This window comes from Borostomias antarcticus, assembly GCF_949987555.1.
Source record: "Borostomias antarcticus genome assembly, chromosome: 23".
NCBI lineage: Eukaryota > Metazoa > Chordata > Actinopteri > Stomiiformes > Stomiidae > Borostomias > Borostomias antarcticus.
The window spans coordinates 633,966-649,033 of NC_140256.1; the positions used below are offsets into that span (position 1 = coordinate 633,966).

The 15,068-nt window shown below is 43.3% G+C and overlaps 1 protein-coding gene across 4 annotated transcripts in view; it reads left to right on the forward strand.

The window, feature by feature from the left end:
* smarca2 (SWI/SNF related BAF chromatin remodeling complex subunit ATPase 2) overlaps positions 1–14,814 on the forward strand; it is a 36,095-nt gene extending 21,281 nt beyond the window's left edge. For all 4 annotated transcript variants that reach the window (XM_084457330.1, XM_084457332.1, XM_084457331.1 and 1 more), the window contains exons 26-35: positions 100–327; positions 2,380–2,406; positions 5,871–5,948; positions 8,019–8,237; positions 8,586–8,806; positions 9,526–9,631; positions 10,075–10,176; positions 10,443–10,566; positions 11,500–11,636; positions 13,251–14,814. In XM_084457330.1, coding sequence (XP_084313456.1) covers positions 100–327; positions 2,380–2,406; positions 5,871–5,948; positions 8,019–8,237; positions 8,586–8,806; positions 9,526–9,631; positions 10,075–10,176; positions 10,443–10,566; positions 11,500–11,636; positions 13,251–13,286 — 1,278 coding nt within the window. In that variant the 3' untranslated portion in view covers positions 13,287–14,814. The remainder of the gene's footprint in view (positions 1–99; positions 328–2,379; positions 2,407–5,870; positions 5,949–8,018; positions 8,238–8,585; positions 8,807–9,525; positions 9,632–10,074; positions 10,177–10,442; positions 10,567–11,499; positions 11,637–13,250) is intronic.
* The last annotated feature ends 254 nt before the right edge of the window (positions 14,815–15,068 follow it).

Below are 15,068 nucleotides of genomic sequence, written 5' to 3' on the forward strand. Positions count from 1 at the left end.
GCTCTCCCCTTTGATGATTTAGCTCCAATTCTTCTCTCTCCATCTGATTGGTCAACATATCCTAGTCTCCTCCTCACATGTCCTCATGTCTCATCTCAGGACCTGCAGGCCCAAGACCGCGCCCACCGCATCGGCCAGGTGAACGAGGTGCGCGTGCTGCGCCTCTGCACCGTCAACAGCGTGGAGGAGAAGATCCTGGCGGCCGCCAAGTACAAGCTGAACGTGGACCAGAAGGTCATCCAGGCCGGCATGTTCGACCAGAAGTCGTCGAGTCAGGAGCGGCGTGTCTTCCTGCAGGCCATCCTGGAGCACGAGGAGCAGAACGAGGTGGAGCGCGGTCGACTTTCCCAACATTAGACTGAGGCAGGGCCAAACCAGCCAGCTACCCCTGTGTTTCTACTTCCCACTCCACATTAAGTTAGGTTAGATTAGGCTTGGTTAAGTTAGAGTTAGATTAGGCTAGGTTAAGTTAGAGTAAGGTTAGGCTAGGTTAAGTTAGAGTTTGGTTAGGCTAGGTTAAGTTAGAGTTTGGTTAGGCTAGGTTAAGTTAGGGGTAGGTTATATTAGGGTTAGGTTAGGCTAGGTTAAGTTAGGCTAGGTTAAGTTAGGCTAGGTTAAGTTAGGCTAGGATAAGTTAGAGTTTGGTTAGAGTAGGTTAAGTTAGGGTTAGGATAGGCTATGTTAAGTTAGGGTTAGGCTAGGTTAGGTTAGAGTTAGGTTAGGCTAGGTTAAGTTAGGGTTAGGCTAGGTTAAGTTAGGGCTAGGTTAGGCTAGGTTAAGTTAGGGTTAGGCTAGGTTAAGTTAGGGCTAGGATAGGTTAGGTTAGAGTTAGGTTAGGCTAGGTTAAGTTATAGTTAGGCTAGGTTAAGTTAGGGCTAGGCTAGGCTAGGTCTTGGGGAAGTTAAGGGGCTTTAATGAATTTAATGATTAGTCCTCAACTCTTGACTGAATTTAGAATTGTGTTTAACTTTCTAGACTTAAGTAATACATTAAGATTATGACTGGGGTGTACATTGATGTATAGTGATGTAAAGATCATGGGAAATTATACAATTTGTTTTTGAGTACTTCATGTTGTCAAGTCAATTAGAGCAGCGGTCCCCAACCACTGGGCCAAAACCCATTCGCTAACGGGCCGCACAGAAAGGACAAATTGCATGCTCGTTAACTGCTCAAAATGCGAAATCACACCCACAACGATGGGACTGTTTTCATAATATTTTGTAGGCAAAAACCCACACACGGGCTGTGGTTAAAATACTTCTTCATCACCCAGATCTAGATCCGTTGAGATAGAAACGTGCATAGTAAAGAAGTCTTTTAACTACAACCGGTATGCAGGTTTTTAACTAAAAAATATGACTTATTTTTAACCCAGTAACTGCAACTGTTTTCATAATCAAAAGCCACTCATCATGTTACCACTTCACAGCTCAAACACCCACTTGCTGTGGGGCTTACAGTAGCGCAATTATTATGCCAAAATAACACCAAAAAGCATTAAACCACTGACCAGCATACTTCTAAATTCCCCATCTAAAAGTCTCCTCACCAACTCCCTAGCCTACTCCCTAGCCTACTCCCTAGCCTACTCCCTAGCCTACTCGTCCTCATCTCCCTCTCTCCCCGACTCCGACCAGAAGTTCTCTTACACCCCCTCCCGACCTCTACGCTGTGCTACCTCAGGGCGACTGGTTGCTACAGTACCAAGTACTATCACCATCCTCCCTCTTAAGCACTATTGTATTTTTAGATTGCTATTCTTGCACTTTGCCTTGAGCACTAGATTCTGCTCTTAGACACTTGTTTTAGAAGGGAGATGCACTTGTGAGTTCTGGCAAGTAGTAGTACACTAGCTTTTCCTACTGTTAATGCAATTATTGTAAGTCGCTTCGGATAAAATTGTCAGTTAAATGCCTAATGTAATGTAATGTCTGTCAGATCTGTCATGAGCATCCAAAATAGGCAAGCAAGCGATTTATGAGTAAATTCAATGGGAGATAAAAGAATGACAGAACAGATACCAGTAAATATTACACACAATTTTTATATAACGGGTGCCGGATCCAATCAAATACTGTATCTCGACAGAAATTAACCCCTGGATGGCCGGTCCATGAAAACGTCAGTATGAAAGCGGTCCGTGGTGCGAGGTTGGGGACTGCTGAATTAGAGAGTCTGCGGAAAACGTAGATGACTTCACACTAGAACTTAGAGCTTGATAAGTAGCATGAAAGAAGGACAGTGTTGCAACAGATCATGAATATTGAATCCACCTCCTAATGATTGCCCCTAACAAATCTCTCCTGCCCCTGTGTCATGTTGTCTCAGTATGTAGGCTAAATGTGTTCTGTTTTTGTTATTCTCACATTGATGAAGGATGAAGATAAAGGCCAGATGCCTCTGGTAAATGCAATTTTATGCTCATCTACGTTTTCCCTCATCGCCAAACAGCCCAGTGCTGCAACCCCATGTCTCTACCTGTTCCTCTGAAGTGTGCACTTGTCTGTTCCCTACATGTGTTTAAATGAGTAGGATTGAGTAAGCTGGGCTGCCACTCTGATCCTACGCAGTGACATCACACACCATGCAGCGGAGTTCACATGAACACACAAGGAGGAATAGATCAGAATTGGGATGTAGTTCATGTTGAGTACATGTGCCAGTGCTATGTAGCAGCCCGAATGCTGGACAGGAATAGAATGACGTTGACCTTTAGACACTGTTCAGTGATCAGTTTTGTCCTGTAATGTTTAAGGTTGGGATTCTGTCAATCTGATTTGAGATCTGCATTTACAGGCAACTTCGGGAGTGTCTGGCTTGCTGCATGGCTGAGTGAAACCTAGATGAATGGAGGACAAATGTGTTTCAGACAATACACAGCATGATTTACTTTATGTGTACAAGATAAAGGCAGGAAAGTTTTATTTTCCTTTTAGATTTAAAATTTATTCCAAAACACATTTACCTTCTTGCCACAAATAAGACATTTTAAGTCTATGTCCTTTGGTTTTACAGGCAGTTCACCAATTAGTAGGGCTGTCCCGAATACCATTTTACGGGCTTTGAATTCTCCTTGGTGTTTCTGAACGAGTATTTGAATACTCTTTCTCAAAACCGCTGTTAGTTTATGCAGTTCCAAATGGATCCTGTAGGTGGCAAAATGGAATAAATAATATAGTCTATATTAGGCTACCGGTGACAAGCAACAGCAAGTCGCCAAAGTTCCACAGCGGAATGACAAATACAAACGTCTGAATGATGGGTAGATCCGTCCCCATCCGTCGCAGTCACTGGCTAGCGGGGTCATTATTTTGGCAAGCGGGGTCATTATTTTGGCTAGCGGGGTCATTATTTTGGCTAGCATTATTTTGAGAACTAGCATAGCTCAGCCAGTGATGTTGGCATAACTACAGGACCGATAGAAGATAGTCATCAGCTATCTAGATAGGCTGTTGTACATGTTAGTTAACATTAGCTCTCTAGCTAGCTAGTAGTTACGTTGTCAGAGCCTCTGGCGTTAAATATTAGATAATTAGCTAACGTTAACGAGTAACTGGAGATAGAGCACAACATAGGCTATTGTATACTTTGTTTTTCACAACAAGCAGCCGGATATGTGGGTCGACATAAGCGAGGAGACTGACAGGTTGTTTGGTGTCTCGGGTGCAGCCAGGAATGTTCCAGTGCATGTGTGTGTGTGTGTGTGTGTGTGTGTGTGTGTGTGTGTGTGTGTGTCTGTGTGTGACTGGCTAGGAGTGAGAGAGGCTGTCCTGAAACAACGGTGTGGGTGCGAAACACAACATTAGACATCTTTTGTTATTGAGAAGTGTAAAATAAGTTCGGTTCATTATGAAACTGGCAATTAGAAGGTCAGAAATATAATGTGGTGGCAGACTGTGCCTTGCATCAAAATACTTGAAATTGATTCTAAAATTAATTGGTAGCCATTGAAGGGAGGGTAAGATGATTCTTATTGATTCTTCTTGGTTAATATGATTCTTATTGATTCTTGTGAGGGGTTGAGCTGCCGAATTTGTAACTAATTACTGTAAATAGATGGATAGATAGATGGATAGATAGATGATGGATAGATAGATATTTTATTAGTACTTTATTTGTACTTTATTTATACTTTGAATAGTTTTGTCGAGGGGTAACATATAGATTAAAAAAAATGGCTCAAGGATAGAGCCTTGAGGAACACCGCATGTTAACATTGATGATGAGGACACAAAGTCACCTATAGAGACCAAGAAAGTCTGGTATTAAAACCATTCAATGCAGCTCCTGAGATGCCAACCCAGTTTTGAAGTATATCAATTAGGATAGAATGATCAAGTCTTGTATCAAAAGCTCCACTGAGATCTAGAAGGACTGGGACTGCTTTCACCAGTCTGCATTTAGCAACATATCATCTATATATCAACTACCTTTAGAAGAGCTGTCTCAGTGCTATGATGTTCCCGGAAGCCAGATTAGAATTTCTCTAAAAGATTGTTGTTGTTCATTACAGATATCAGCTGTTTTGAGACCACTTTCTCCATGACTTAAGAAATAAAATGCTACTTTGAAATAGTTCTGTACATGTCCAGATTTGGTTTCTTAAGAAGAGGCTGGACTACTGGATATTTGAAATCAGAGGGAACTTACCCTGTGGCAAGTGAGCTATTCGCAATGGAAAGGAAAGTCAGGACTGGTTGATCCAAAAACACCCTTTAGATGTCTGGTAGCAGTGGTAGAGATTACATCTACCAGACCGGATGAAGCCTTCATTTTAGAAATGATATCATTCAGGTCATCTGCAGAAATGGGCTGGAAACCTCTATGCTGGCGGGCATGGCTTGTGCATGTTTGCCGTGGGTCCCATGTGTTAATGCAGATTATATAGAGAGATTGAAACCTATACGAAGGCACATGAAGGGGCAGTTTCTCTGGGCAGGTTCAAGCCTAGGACCAGGGTGTTTTCACATGCAGTTCTCTTTGAAAGAACCAAACTCAGTCCCCTTTAAAGGGATAGTCTGGGATTTTGGACATAGAGCCTCATTTACGACTTAGCCATTATGTTGTTGATTGCTTGAGATCATTTTCAGCTGCTTTCATTCTGTTCTTTACTATTGTTCTTTTCTATGACCTACCCTCCACCTGGAGTGATGTCTCGTAGCCTGGTAAACCAGACTCATCACAATGTTTCGCTTTTACGATGAGTCTGGACTTTCAGCTGCCCAGAGCGATTTGAGTGGGCGGGACTACTTGCCTTGACAGATTAACTCCTTCAGCCAATCAGCGTAACAACACACTTACCAAATCCAGTTGGAGGAATGGCAAAAATATATTTTCCGCAGAGAAACTCAGCTAGTGCATACTCTTGTTCTTATATTTCTGCAATAACTTTACTTATGACTGTTTATTCTTCTATTGTTAATGTTAGCGTGAGCTGCCATTACTGTTTTACTACTAGCATACTCCTGTATTTCGCGTCATCATCTACAGGAACCAATCAGGGACTTTTTCTGGGAAAACTCAAATTGCTCTGGATGGGCGAAAGTCCAGACTCGGTGCATACGTCCAAAAAATAAGTTTGCGATGAGTCTGGTTTGCCAGGCTAGATGCCTCGTACCTGTGTTTTATGCTATAATGCACAAAATGATTCTACAAAGGAGTCTAATGAACCACTCTGAGTTCACTTAAACGTCTGGACCAAGTGTGAAAACACCCTTAATCAGGAACAGGTCTTGATATCAGAAGATACACTGTCATCTCATTTTACTGATGAAAGTAGCTACTTCGATTAGATAGACTTGTGCTATATTATATACTATACAGTTTACTATGTGATGAAAGACTTTGACCTCCATGTTTACTGCCAGGAGGAAGACGAGGTCCCTGATGACGAAACTCTCAACCAGATGATCGCCCGAAACGAGGACGAGTTTGAGCTCTATATGGTGAGAAGCATGTCTCTAGGTCCTGTTCTGTGTTATATGGTGAGAAGCATGTCTGTGTGTCCTGTTCTGTGTTATATGGTGAGAAGCATGTCTCTAGGTCCTGTTCTGTGTTATATGGTGAGAAGCATGTCTCTGGGTCCTGTTCTGTGTTATATGGTGAGAAGCATGTCTGTGTCCTGTTCTGTGTTATATGGTGAGAAGCATGTCTGTGTCCTGTTCTGTGTTATATGGTGAGAAGCATGTCTCTAGGTCCTGTTCTGTGTTATATGGTGAGAAGCATGTCTCTGGGTCCTGTTCTGTGTTATATGGTGAGAAGCATGTCTCTGTGTCCTGTTCTGTGTTATATGGTGAGAAGCATGTCTCTAAACCATTCCATTCCAATGGATTAATGTGCTTTTGGGGTCAATTCTTAATGTAAACATTAATATTTTTAATAAACCACCAGATTAGAGGGCTCTTCCTTGTACAATTTAGACTCAGAAAGGCTCGTTTTTGTTCTTGTTTTTGTTCGAGCCTGCCTGACTCATTCATTTCTTCACTGCACATTTTTAGGAAACCACTATTTGCTCATCTAAAAACAACGTGTTCTTGTTTGTGATTGTTGTTCATTCTTAAATGGTATGTGGTGTGTGGATGATTGATCTCAAGAGGTTTCTCCTCCGTCAGTAACAGACGCTAGGCCATCCTCAGCCTCTTGTGTAAGGATGTTGTTTATCTTTTGGACAAATGCGCGTGACTACTGGTTCAGCACTACTCATCCGACCCACGTCATGGCCATGGCTAGCCCGTAAACCTGGAGGCACGCGATCCAAACACTCCTCCCCTATGGCATGTAGATCTAATTCAGCTGTCACAGCTGTACAAGAAAAACACATCATCATTAAAAATGGGTGTGTATATCTCCGCTCCTGGCAGGGTATGAAGCACAGCTAATGCTACACCTTCTTAGCCTAATACCGGATGAAGCTGTCTGACACTGTGAGGTCTCTCCCAGCCAGGCCTGCACTTTCTCTGGGGGGAACCGTTATACACCCCTCTGCCTGATTTCATTCATAACTGAATATGTCAAGAGATTAGCTCACATGTTTGTGACCCCTTACAAACTCAATTTTGGGCCATGAGCCACCGATTGATAAACACTTAGGTATAGTTACTGAGGTAACACTTAAGGTATGGTTACTGAGGTAGGTTACTGAGGTAATACTGAGAGGTATGGTTACTGAGGTAAGTTACTGAGGTAACACTTAGAGGTATGGTTACTGAGGTAGGTTATTGAGGTAACACTCAAGGTATGGTTACTGAGGTAGGTTACTGAGGTAACACTTAAGGTATGGTTACTGAGGTAGGTTATTGAGGTAATACTGAGAGGTATGGTTACTGAGGTAGGTTACTGAGGTAACACTTAGAGGTATGGTTACTGAGGTAACACTTAGAGGTATGGTTACTGAGGTAGGTTACTGAGGTAACACTTAGAGGTATGGTTACTGAGGTAGGTTACTGAGGTAACACTTAGAGGTATGGTTACTGAGGTAGGTTACTGAGGTAACACTTAGAGGTATGGTTACTGAGGTAGGTTACTGAGGTAACACTTAGAGGTATGGCTACTGAGGTAGGTTACTGAGGTAACACTTAGAGGTATGGCTACTGGGGTAAGTTACTGAGCACTTGAGGTATGGTTACTGAGGTAGGTTACTGAGGTAACACTTAGAGGTATGGTTACTGAGGTAGGTTACTGAGGTAACACTTAGAGGTATGGCTACTGAGGTAGGTTACTGAGGTAACACTTAGAGGTATGGCTACTGGGGTAAGTTACTGAGCACTTGAGGTATGGTTACTGCCACATATGCTGCACATTTCTCATGTATTGAGAAAGGTCCTTGTGGATGAAATGTTGATTATTTAATAAATCAATGCAGAGGTGCTAAGTGTGTGCAGGAATTAAATCCCCGAAATGTGCTCAATAAAATGTACTTGAAGTACTATATTTAGTCACAAGAATCACAACACCGAGATATGAAAAGTAGCATAAAATGTTTGCTAAGTTGGTTTGTGTTTGGACTGCGCCTGTAGCGTATCGACATGGACCGCCGTCGCGAGGACGCCAGGAACCCCAAGAGGAAGCCACGCCTGATGGAGGAGGACGAGCTGCCATCTTGGATCATCAAGGACGACGCGGAGGTGGAGCGGCTCACCTACGAGGAAGAGGAGGAGAAGTTGTTCGGACGCGGCTCGCGCAGTCGCAGAGACGTGGATTACAGCGACGCGCTGACAGAGAAGCAGTGGCTGCGGGTACGAGTCAGGGATTCACCAGCTCACTGGAAAAACTCAGTGGAAAAACTAAAGTTGTTTGAGGTCGTGCCGTCTCTTCCCAATCGGAAAAGATACCGTACTACGAACAGAGAGTGAACTTCTTTAAGGGTTCTTTCATGTATAGTTGACATGCCATTTCTAGCATGAATAGGCTATAAATGATCTTTCCATGGACCATTATTGATATTAGTTTAGTGTTATATGTTGTATTATTACATTGTATTACATTTATATTTAGTAATTTCTTTATAATGAAATAAACGCAATTCAAATACTCTGCAGAACTAAGCCATTCCCGGATATTATGAATAACATATCATTCTACAGGCTATCGAGGACGGAAACCTGGAGGAGATGGAGGAGGAGATCCGTCTGAAGAAACGCAAGCGCAGGAGACGCCAGGACAAGGACTCCAGCAGGGAGGAGGGGACCCCCAAGACCAAGAAGAGACGCGGACGCCCCCCGGCTGAGAAGCTCTCCCCCAACCCGCCCAAACTCACCAAGCAGATGAACGCCATCGTGGACACGGTCATCAACTACAGAGACGGGTGAGAGCCGGGGCGCTGTCCGCCTCTGAGGGCCAACTGGCTGCTGGGTAGTGTCTCTTAATGCATGTTTAACTGGATCACTGCTGTGGTGGTCTCTGGTTTGAAGGAGAGTAGGACACTGCGGTATTTCAGCACTCCAGGATCATCGATGAGTAGCTCTGGTTTGGACATAGGAAGGAAACCCGTACCCACAAGCAGTTATTAGGAGGGAGTTTGATATGAGAGGCTGCAGGCATCAGAACCTACAGGGGCATTGAAGCTTCTCTGAGGGGGTGTATATCTGCATGTAAAGATGGCAGCTGTCAGAGAGGAGACCTTCAGAGGTACTGTCCAGCTTTGAGGTGTGCCGGTCATCACCAGCTACTGGCCTGCAAAGACGGTCAGTCAGATGAATACTCATCAAAGATGGTCAGCGTCAGATTAATACTCATCAAAGATGGTCAGCGTCAGATGAATACTCATCAAACATGGTCAGCGTCAGATGAATACTCATCGTTCCTTATTTCTATAAGTCTGTTTCACAGTCAACACATTGCATATAAAGTAACCTCTGTGAAGGCATCACGTGACATTGTTCTCCAAACCGAGTTGTCCACAGGTATTTCTTAATGTCACATGGCAACCCTGAACAATTCTGCATTAAAGTTAATTCACTGTTTAATATTGTTTTTATGCAGCAGTAAGATGAAACACTCCATCTCAATCTGATTGGTTGACAGGTCAGGGCGCCAGCTAAGCGAGGTGTTTGTCCAGCTGCCGTCCAGGAAGGAGCTGCCAGAGTACTACGAGCTGATCAGGAAACCGGTGGACTTCAAGAAGATCAAGGTACAGCGCAGCGCCTTTTACACAACCTCTTCCTCTGCGTCACTCTAGTCACTCTGTCCACGCAAGGACAAGTCTGGGAAACCAATCTGGTGAAGTTTAGCCAATGAAGTGTGGTTTGAGCATTGTGTTCCGAAGGTTAGGAAATTATGTCCAGATGGATGTCTAAGTACTATCTTAGATGGATGTTTCTAAATACCAATTTGTAGCTAACAGCCGTGACTCCTGACATGAGAACGTCTTGGTTATTGTATGGGATTTCCCGAAGGGAAAGGTGACGTCACAACGCAAGTTCATGAAAAACAGTCTGTTTCTCATTGCTGGAGCCACAGATGCTGCCTTATACGTCTTTGCCTGTTGCACAATTTCACAGCAATGACGAGCTTGAGAGGAGAGGAGTAGAGTGTGATTAAGAGAACGTGACTGTGACGTGTTCTCTTCACCAGGAGCGTGTGAGGAACCACAAGTACCGGAGTGTGGGGGACCTGGAGAAGGACGTCATGTTGCTCTGTCACAACGCCCAGACCTTCAACCTGGAGGGCTCCCAGGTCAGCCTCCCCCCCTCACTGGGTCTTCACCACAGTAAACACAGTTAGGCTGTTGGAACTGGGAGATCTGCCTCAGATGTGCTGTTGCCACTTGAACTCAGTGCATAATGTCTATTTTCATGTCATTTAATAATTTCAAACTGCCACTGACTGACATTACAAAGGAGGACATTTGACACGGCTTAGTTTGCCGTCTAGCTTGGAGACCAAGTCCTCCTATGAGGGGAGTGGGATGATGAAGGCTAACACCTCTCTGTGTGTCTCAGATCTACGAGGACTCCATCGTCCTCCAGTCAGTGTTCAAAAGTGCCAGACAGAGAATCGCCAAGGAGGAGGAGAGTGAAGAGGACAGCGACGATGACGAGGAGGAGGAGGAGTCTGAGAACGAGTGTAAGATAAGGACAGGATCCTCCTGGTCTTTCTGTCATTCTCATCTTAGTATGCAGTATGCAGTATGCACCCCTCTCTCTGTCCCTCTGGATCCCTGAATCACACACTGCAAACCCGCTGGCTCTCTTGTCCCATTCAACTGAAACATCTCTATATGAATGTGTTCTGGATCTTTGAGTCATGAAGTTTCCTGTATCCATATACGGACTCCACTGGGTTTGCAGTGAAACGTTCAGAAAGTGTGTTAGAGCTCTCTAAGGGAAACTTGTAATAATGTGTCTGAAATCATGATAGTCTTGTCTCAGTTCCTGGCATCCTGTTTCAAAACACATCAGTGGAAACTGAAGGTCAGGCATGAACCTGGCGTTGGTTTCCTCCTGGGTTTGTGTAGCCTCTTATTCTCTCCGCCAAACAGAGCAGCACAGCGTCACCAACTGACGTTTCATGATCTGATTAAAAGTTCAAGTTCAACTTTACTTTATTGTGAGCACAACAAAATTGAATGGCAATACTTAAAGTGCTTTTACGCATAACCAACATTCTTATACACATACTAACACATGACAAATAGTATAATACATATAAAGTGCGGTGCCAGATGTAAATAGTGTTCAGTACAGAGTGTAAACAGTTCCACTGGAGCACTTACTCTCAGTGTTTAAAACAAAAAATACACCCTCATATTAACATTCCAGTCAGTGTAGACTAACCTAAACATGGCAGCTCAAAACCCTTTCTGAGTTAGAGGGTGAAAATCACCTTTGAAAATCAGTCTTAGGTAATATTAGGTATTAGTTTTAGGCTGACTGTCCTGTGCCTCCTCTGCCAGGTCTGTGATCAGGGATTATTATTATTATTATTATTATATATTATTATATTATATTCTATATTAGATGTTATCATGCCCAGGCTGACGGTCCTGTGCCTCCTCAGCCAGGTCTGTGAGAGTGAAGATCAAGCTGAGTAAGAAGGAGGAGCGCAGCGGTGAGCAGAAGAAGAAGCGTCAGAGCCGGGCCAAGGCCAAGCCCGTGGTCAGCGACGACGACAGCAACGACGACCTGGACGACAATGTAGGTGACCTGATCAATGGCCTCTCATTCACCCATTCACACACACATCCACACACCAGTGGTGGCAGCTGCCATGCAAGGTGCTAGCCTGCTCATTGGGAGCAATTTGGGATTCAGTGTCTTGACCACGGACACTTAAACATGTGGACAGGAAGAGATGGGATTTGAACCGCCGACCCTACGATCATTGGAGGAGCCTGGTGGTGGAGAGATAGTCTTTAGAAGGGTTGCTAGTGGAGAGAGAAAGTCTTTAGAAGTGTTGCTGGTGGAGAGAGATAGTCTTTATTAGGGTTGCTGGTGGAGAGATAGTCTTTAGAAGGGTTGCTGGTGGAGAGATAGTCTTTAGAAGGGTTGCTGGTGGAGAGAGATAGTCTTTAGAAGGGTTGCTGGTGGAGAGATAGTCTTTAGAAGGGTTGCTGGTAGAGAGAGATAGTCTTTATTAGGGTTGCTGGTAGAGAGATAGTCTTTATTAGGGTTGCTGGTGGAGAGATAGTCTTTATTAGGGTTGCTGGTAGAGGGAGATAGTCTTTATTAGGGTTGCTGGTGGAGAGATAGTCTTTATTAGGGTTGCTGGTGGAGAGAGATAGTCTTTAGAAGGGTTGCTGGTGGAGAGAGATAGTCTTTAGAAGGGTTGCTGGTAGAGAGATAGTCTTTATTAGGGTTGCTGGTAGAGAGATAGTCTTTATTAGGGTTGCTAGTGGAGAGAGATAGTCTTTAGAAGGGTTGCTGGTAGAGAGATAGTCTTTAGAAGGGTTGCTGGTAGAGAGATAGTCTTTAGAAGGGTTGCTGGTAGAGAGATAGTCTTTATTAGGGTTGCTGGTAGAGAGATAGTCTTTAGAAGTGTTGCTGGTAGAGAGATAGTCTTCATTAGGGTTGCTGGTAGAGAGATAGTCTTTAGAAGTGTTGCTGGTAGAGAGAGATAGTCTTTATTAGGGTTGCTGGTGGAGAGATAGTCTTTAGAAGGGTTGCTGGTGGAGAGAGATAGTCTTTATTAGGGTTGCTGGTGGAGAGATAGTCTTTAGAAGGGTTGCTGGTGGAGAGAGATAGTCTTTAGAAGGGTTGCTGATGGAGAGATAGTCTTTATTAGGGTTGCTGATGGAGAGATAGTCTTTAGAAGGGTTGCTGGTGGAGAGATAGTCTTTATTAGGGTTGCTGGTGGAGAGATAGTCTTTAGAAGGGTTGCTGGTGGAGAGATAGTCTTTAGAAGGGTTGCTGGTGGAGAGATAGTCTTTAGGGTTCTGACCTCTAGTCTTGGTCATGTCTCACTTTTCTCTCTCTATCTTATCTGCTCCGCTGCCTTTCAAGAGGAACAAGTAAGTTTCTGCTTTCATTTTCTCTTCCTTCAGAGCTCCTCAGAGCAGTGGCGTCTGCTTCTCTCCATCTTAGGATTGTTCCGGTGGTTTTTAGTCACACCATTGCGCCCTGAGGAGGTTGTCTCAGACACTAGCCAATCATAGTCTAGACAGGGGGCATGTGACTAGTTTCCCTGGCTAGGACATTCCCCCTCAGTCCCAGGGTGTTGATCAATCCGGTGGTGACAACCTTGTCCTCGCCAGGTCCCTTGTTGATGACATCATGACGCTGTGTTGAGAGTTCCTCTCCTCTCTGTTGCAGGATCAGTCCGAGGGGAGCAGGACTGACGATGAGTGAGGAGGAAGAGGAGAGCTGATGCTGTTATCAAAAAGAAAAATATCACTTCTGTTTAGATTACTTTTTGCTTCTTCATTCTTTTTCTTTGGCAATCTACTGTTGTTGTTTTACCCCAGAGCTTCTCACTAGCTGGAGGGAGTTCGCTGGATCTTGCAGGATGACTAGTTGCCCCATGCATATTGCAAGATCATCTCACAACACGGGATTTGCTATGGCAGTACGCTTTTTGTTTACCTGAATATTTTTTAATCAAATAATTGGGAAGATTCTATATTTTATGCTTGTACATTTTATAACTTTATGCTAAAAACGATTTTACACACAAATCCTGAATTGACAAGATTTGGTCATAGACCACTTGCTCATGCTTGGTTCATAAGTGCTTTTTATATTTGCGAGATAGAGACAGCACCCATAGAAGAAGGCATGTATCTCTCACAACCTTCTTCCCACCTTCCACCTGAAGAAGTGTGGTCTTTCATTCAAGTTGTTTCAATTCTTATACTTCATATTGTTCTGCTGTCTCTCCTACGACTGAGAAGAACTGTTAATAATCCTGGTCTCTATTTGACTATTGGTGAGTTTGATATTCTCTCCCCAACTAAAGCTACTTATTTGACCCACCACCAAGCCAAAACCAGTTGGTTAATCTAAATATTGTTTTCTTGTATATTATCCACATACAGTAATATGCTTTCTTGCTAGTACACGTCTCAACGAGACCGCAGTCTGTTTTTAATTCTACGGGTGTCTTTCTACTACAATCACACCGTCCTCAATGAAACCTCAGATTAAAGAGGCATTTTACTGAAATTCAACAATTTGGCTTCAATTTAATTGATTGTCATCTACAACCAAACTGTAAAAACAGCCCTTTCCATAATTCAAGCCTTCTCATGACTAAGATGTTAAATAAATATCACTGATAGCTCCATATCCTAAAAAAGTGTTCAATAGTCCATTAATAACTTTGATTCCATAACACAGTATGTCTTAACCATTTGAAAATGTCATACTGTAGGTTTTAAGGTAAATTACACCTAATGGTGATATTGTTGTTTTTCCAGTAGCGTGATGCCTGTAGAAGGGGGCAGCGAGGGATGCTCTTGGTAGATGCTGTTCTCTCCATGTCAAAGACATCTGCAGACACGCTTGTCTGTTTAAATATTAGCCATCTCGTGTTGCCAGTTAGACTGACAGTCTGCTACAAACGCATTATACTGAAGCAGTGTTTGGGGTTTTACAGTGAATGTTGAAAGGAGAAATGTATTATTTGTGGTTACCATACAGTATAATGATTTCATACTTATGGATTGGAGTGCTCTGCTTTACTCTCTGCTCTTAGTCCTTATGTTAGATATTGATAGTGAGCTCCTATCTATCCCTCATCCTTATATGATATTACTGTTAACATTATACACACCTATCCTCTTTGTATGTGTGCTCTGTGCTAGACAACCATCTTTGCTTTCTTTGCACAATGTCTTTGTGGTTTTATCTCATAGCCCAGGGCAATAAAATCGCACTGATTTTCATCAGGTTGTTTATGTCTGCCTCCTTTAATCCTTATATCTTATTGTTTGTGTCCTTATTGTTTGTGTAGTGTTCACTTATGAACACAAGGACCTTTTTCAGTCTGTGCTGGATATTGTCAGAAGTCAAAAGTCGGTGCAAAGCAAAGTTACTTGGTGGTTAAGCCTGCGCTGTATTGGTGGTGGAAATGCTAGAATTGACGTTGCTACCAAGCTGACACGACACTCGGTTATGAATAATCAAGGCACC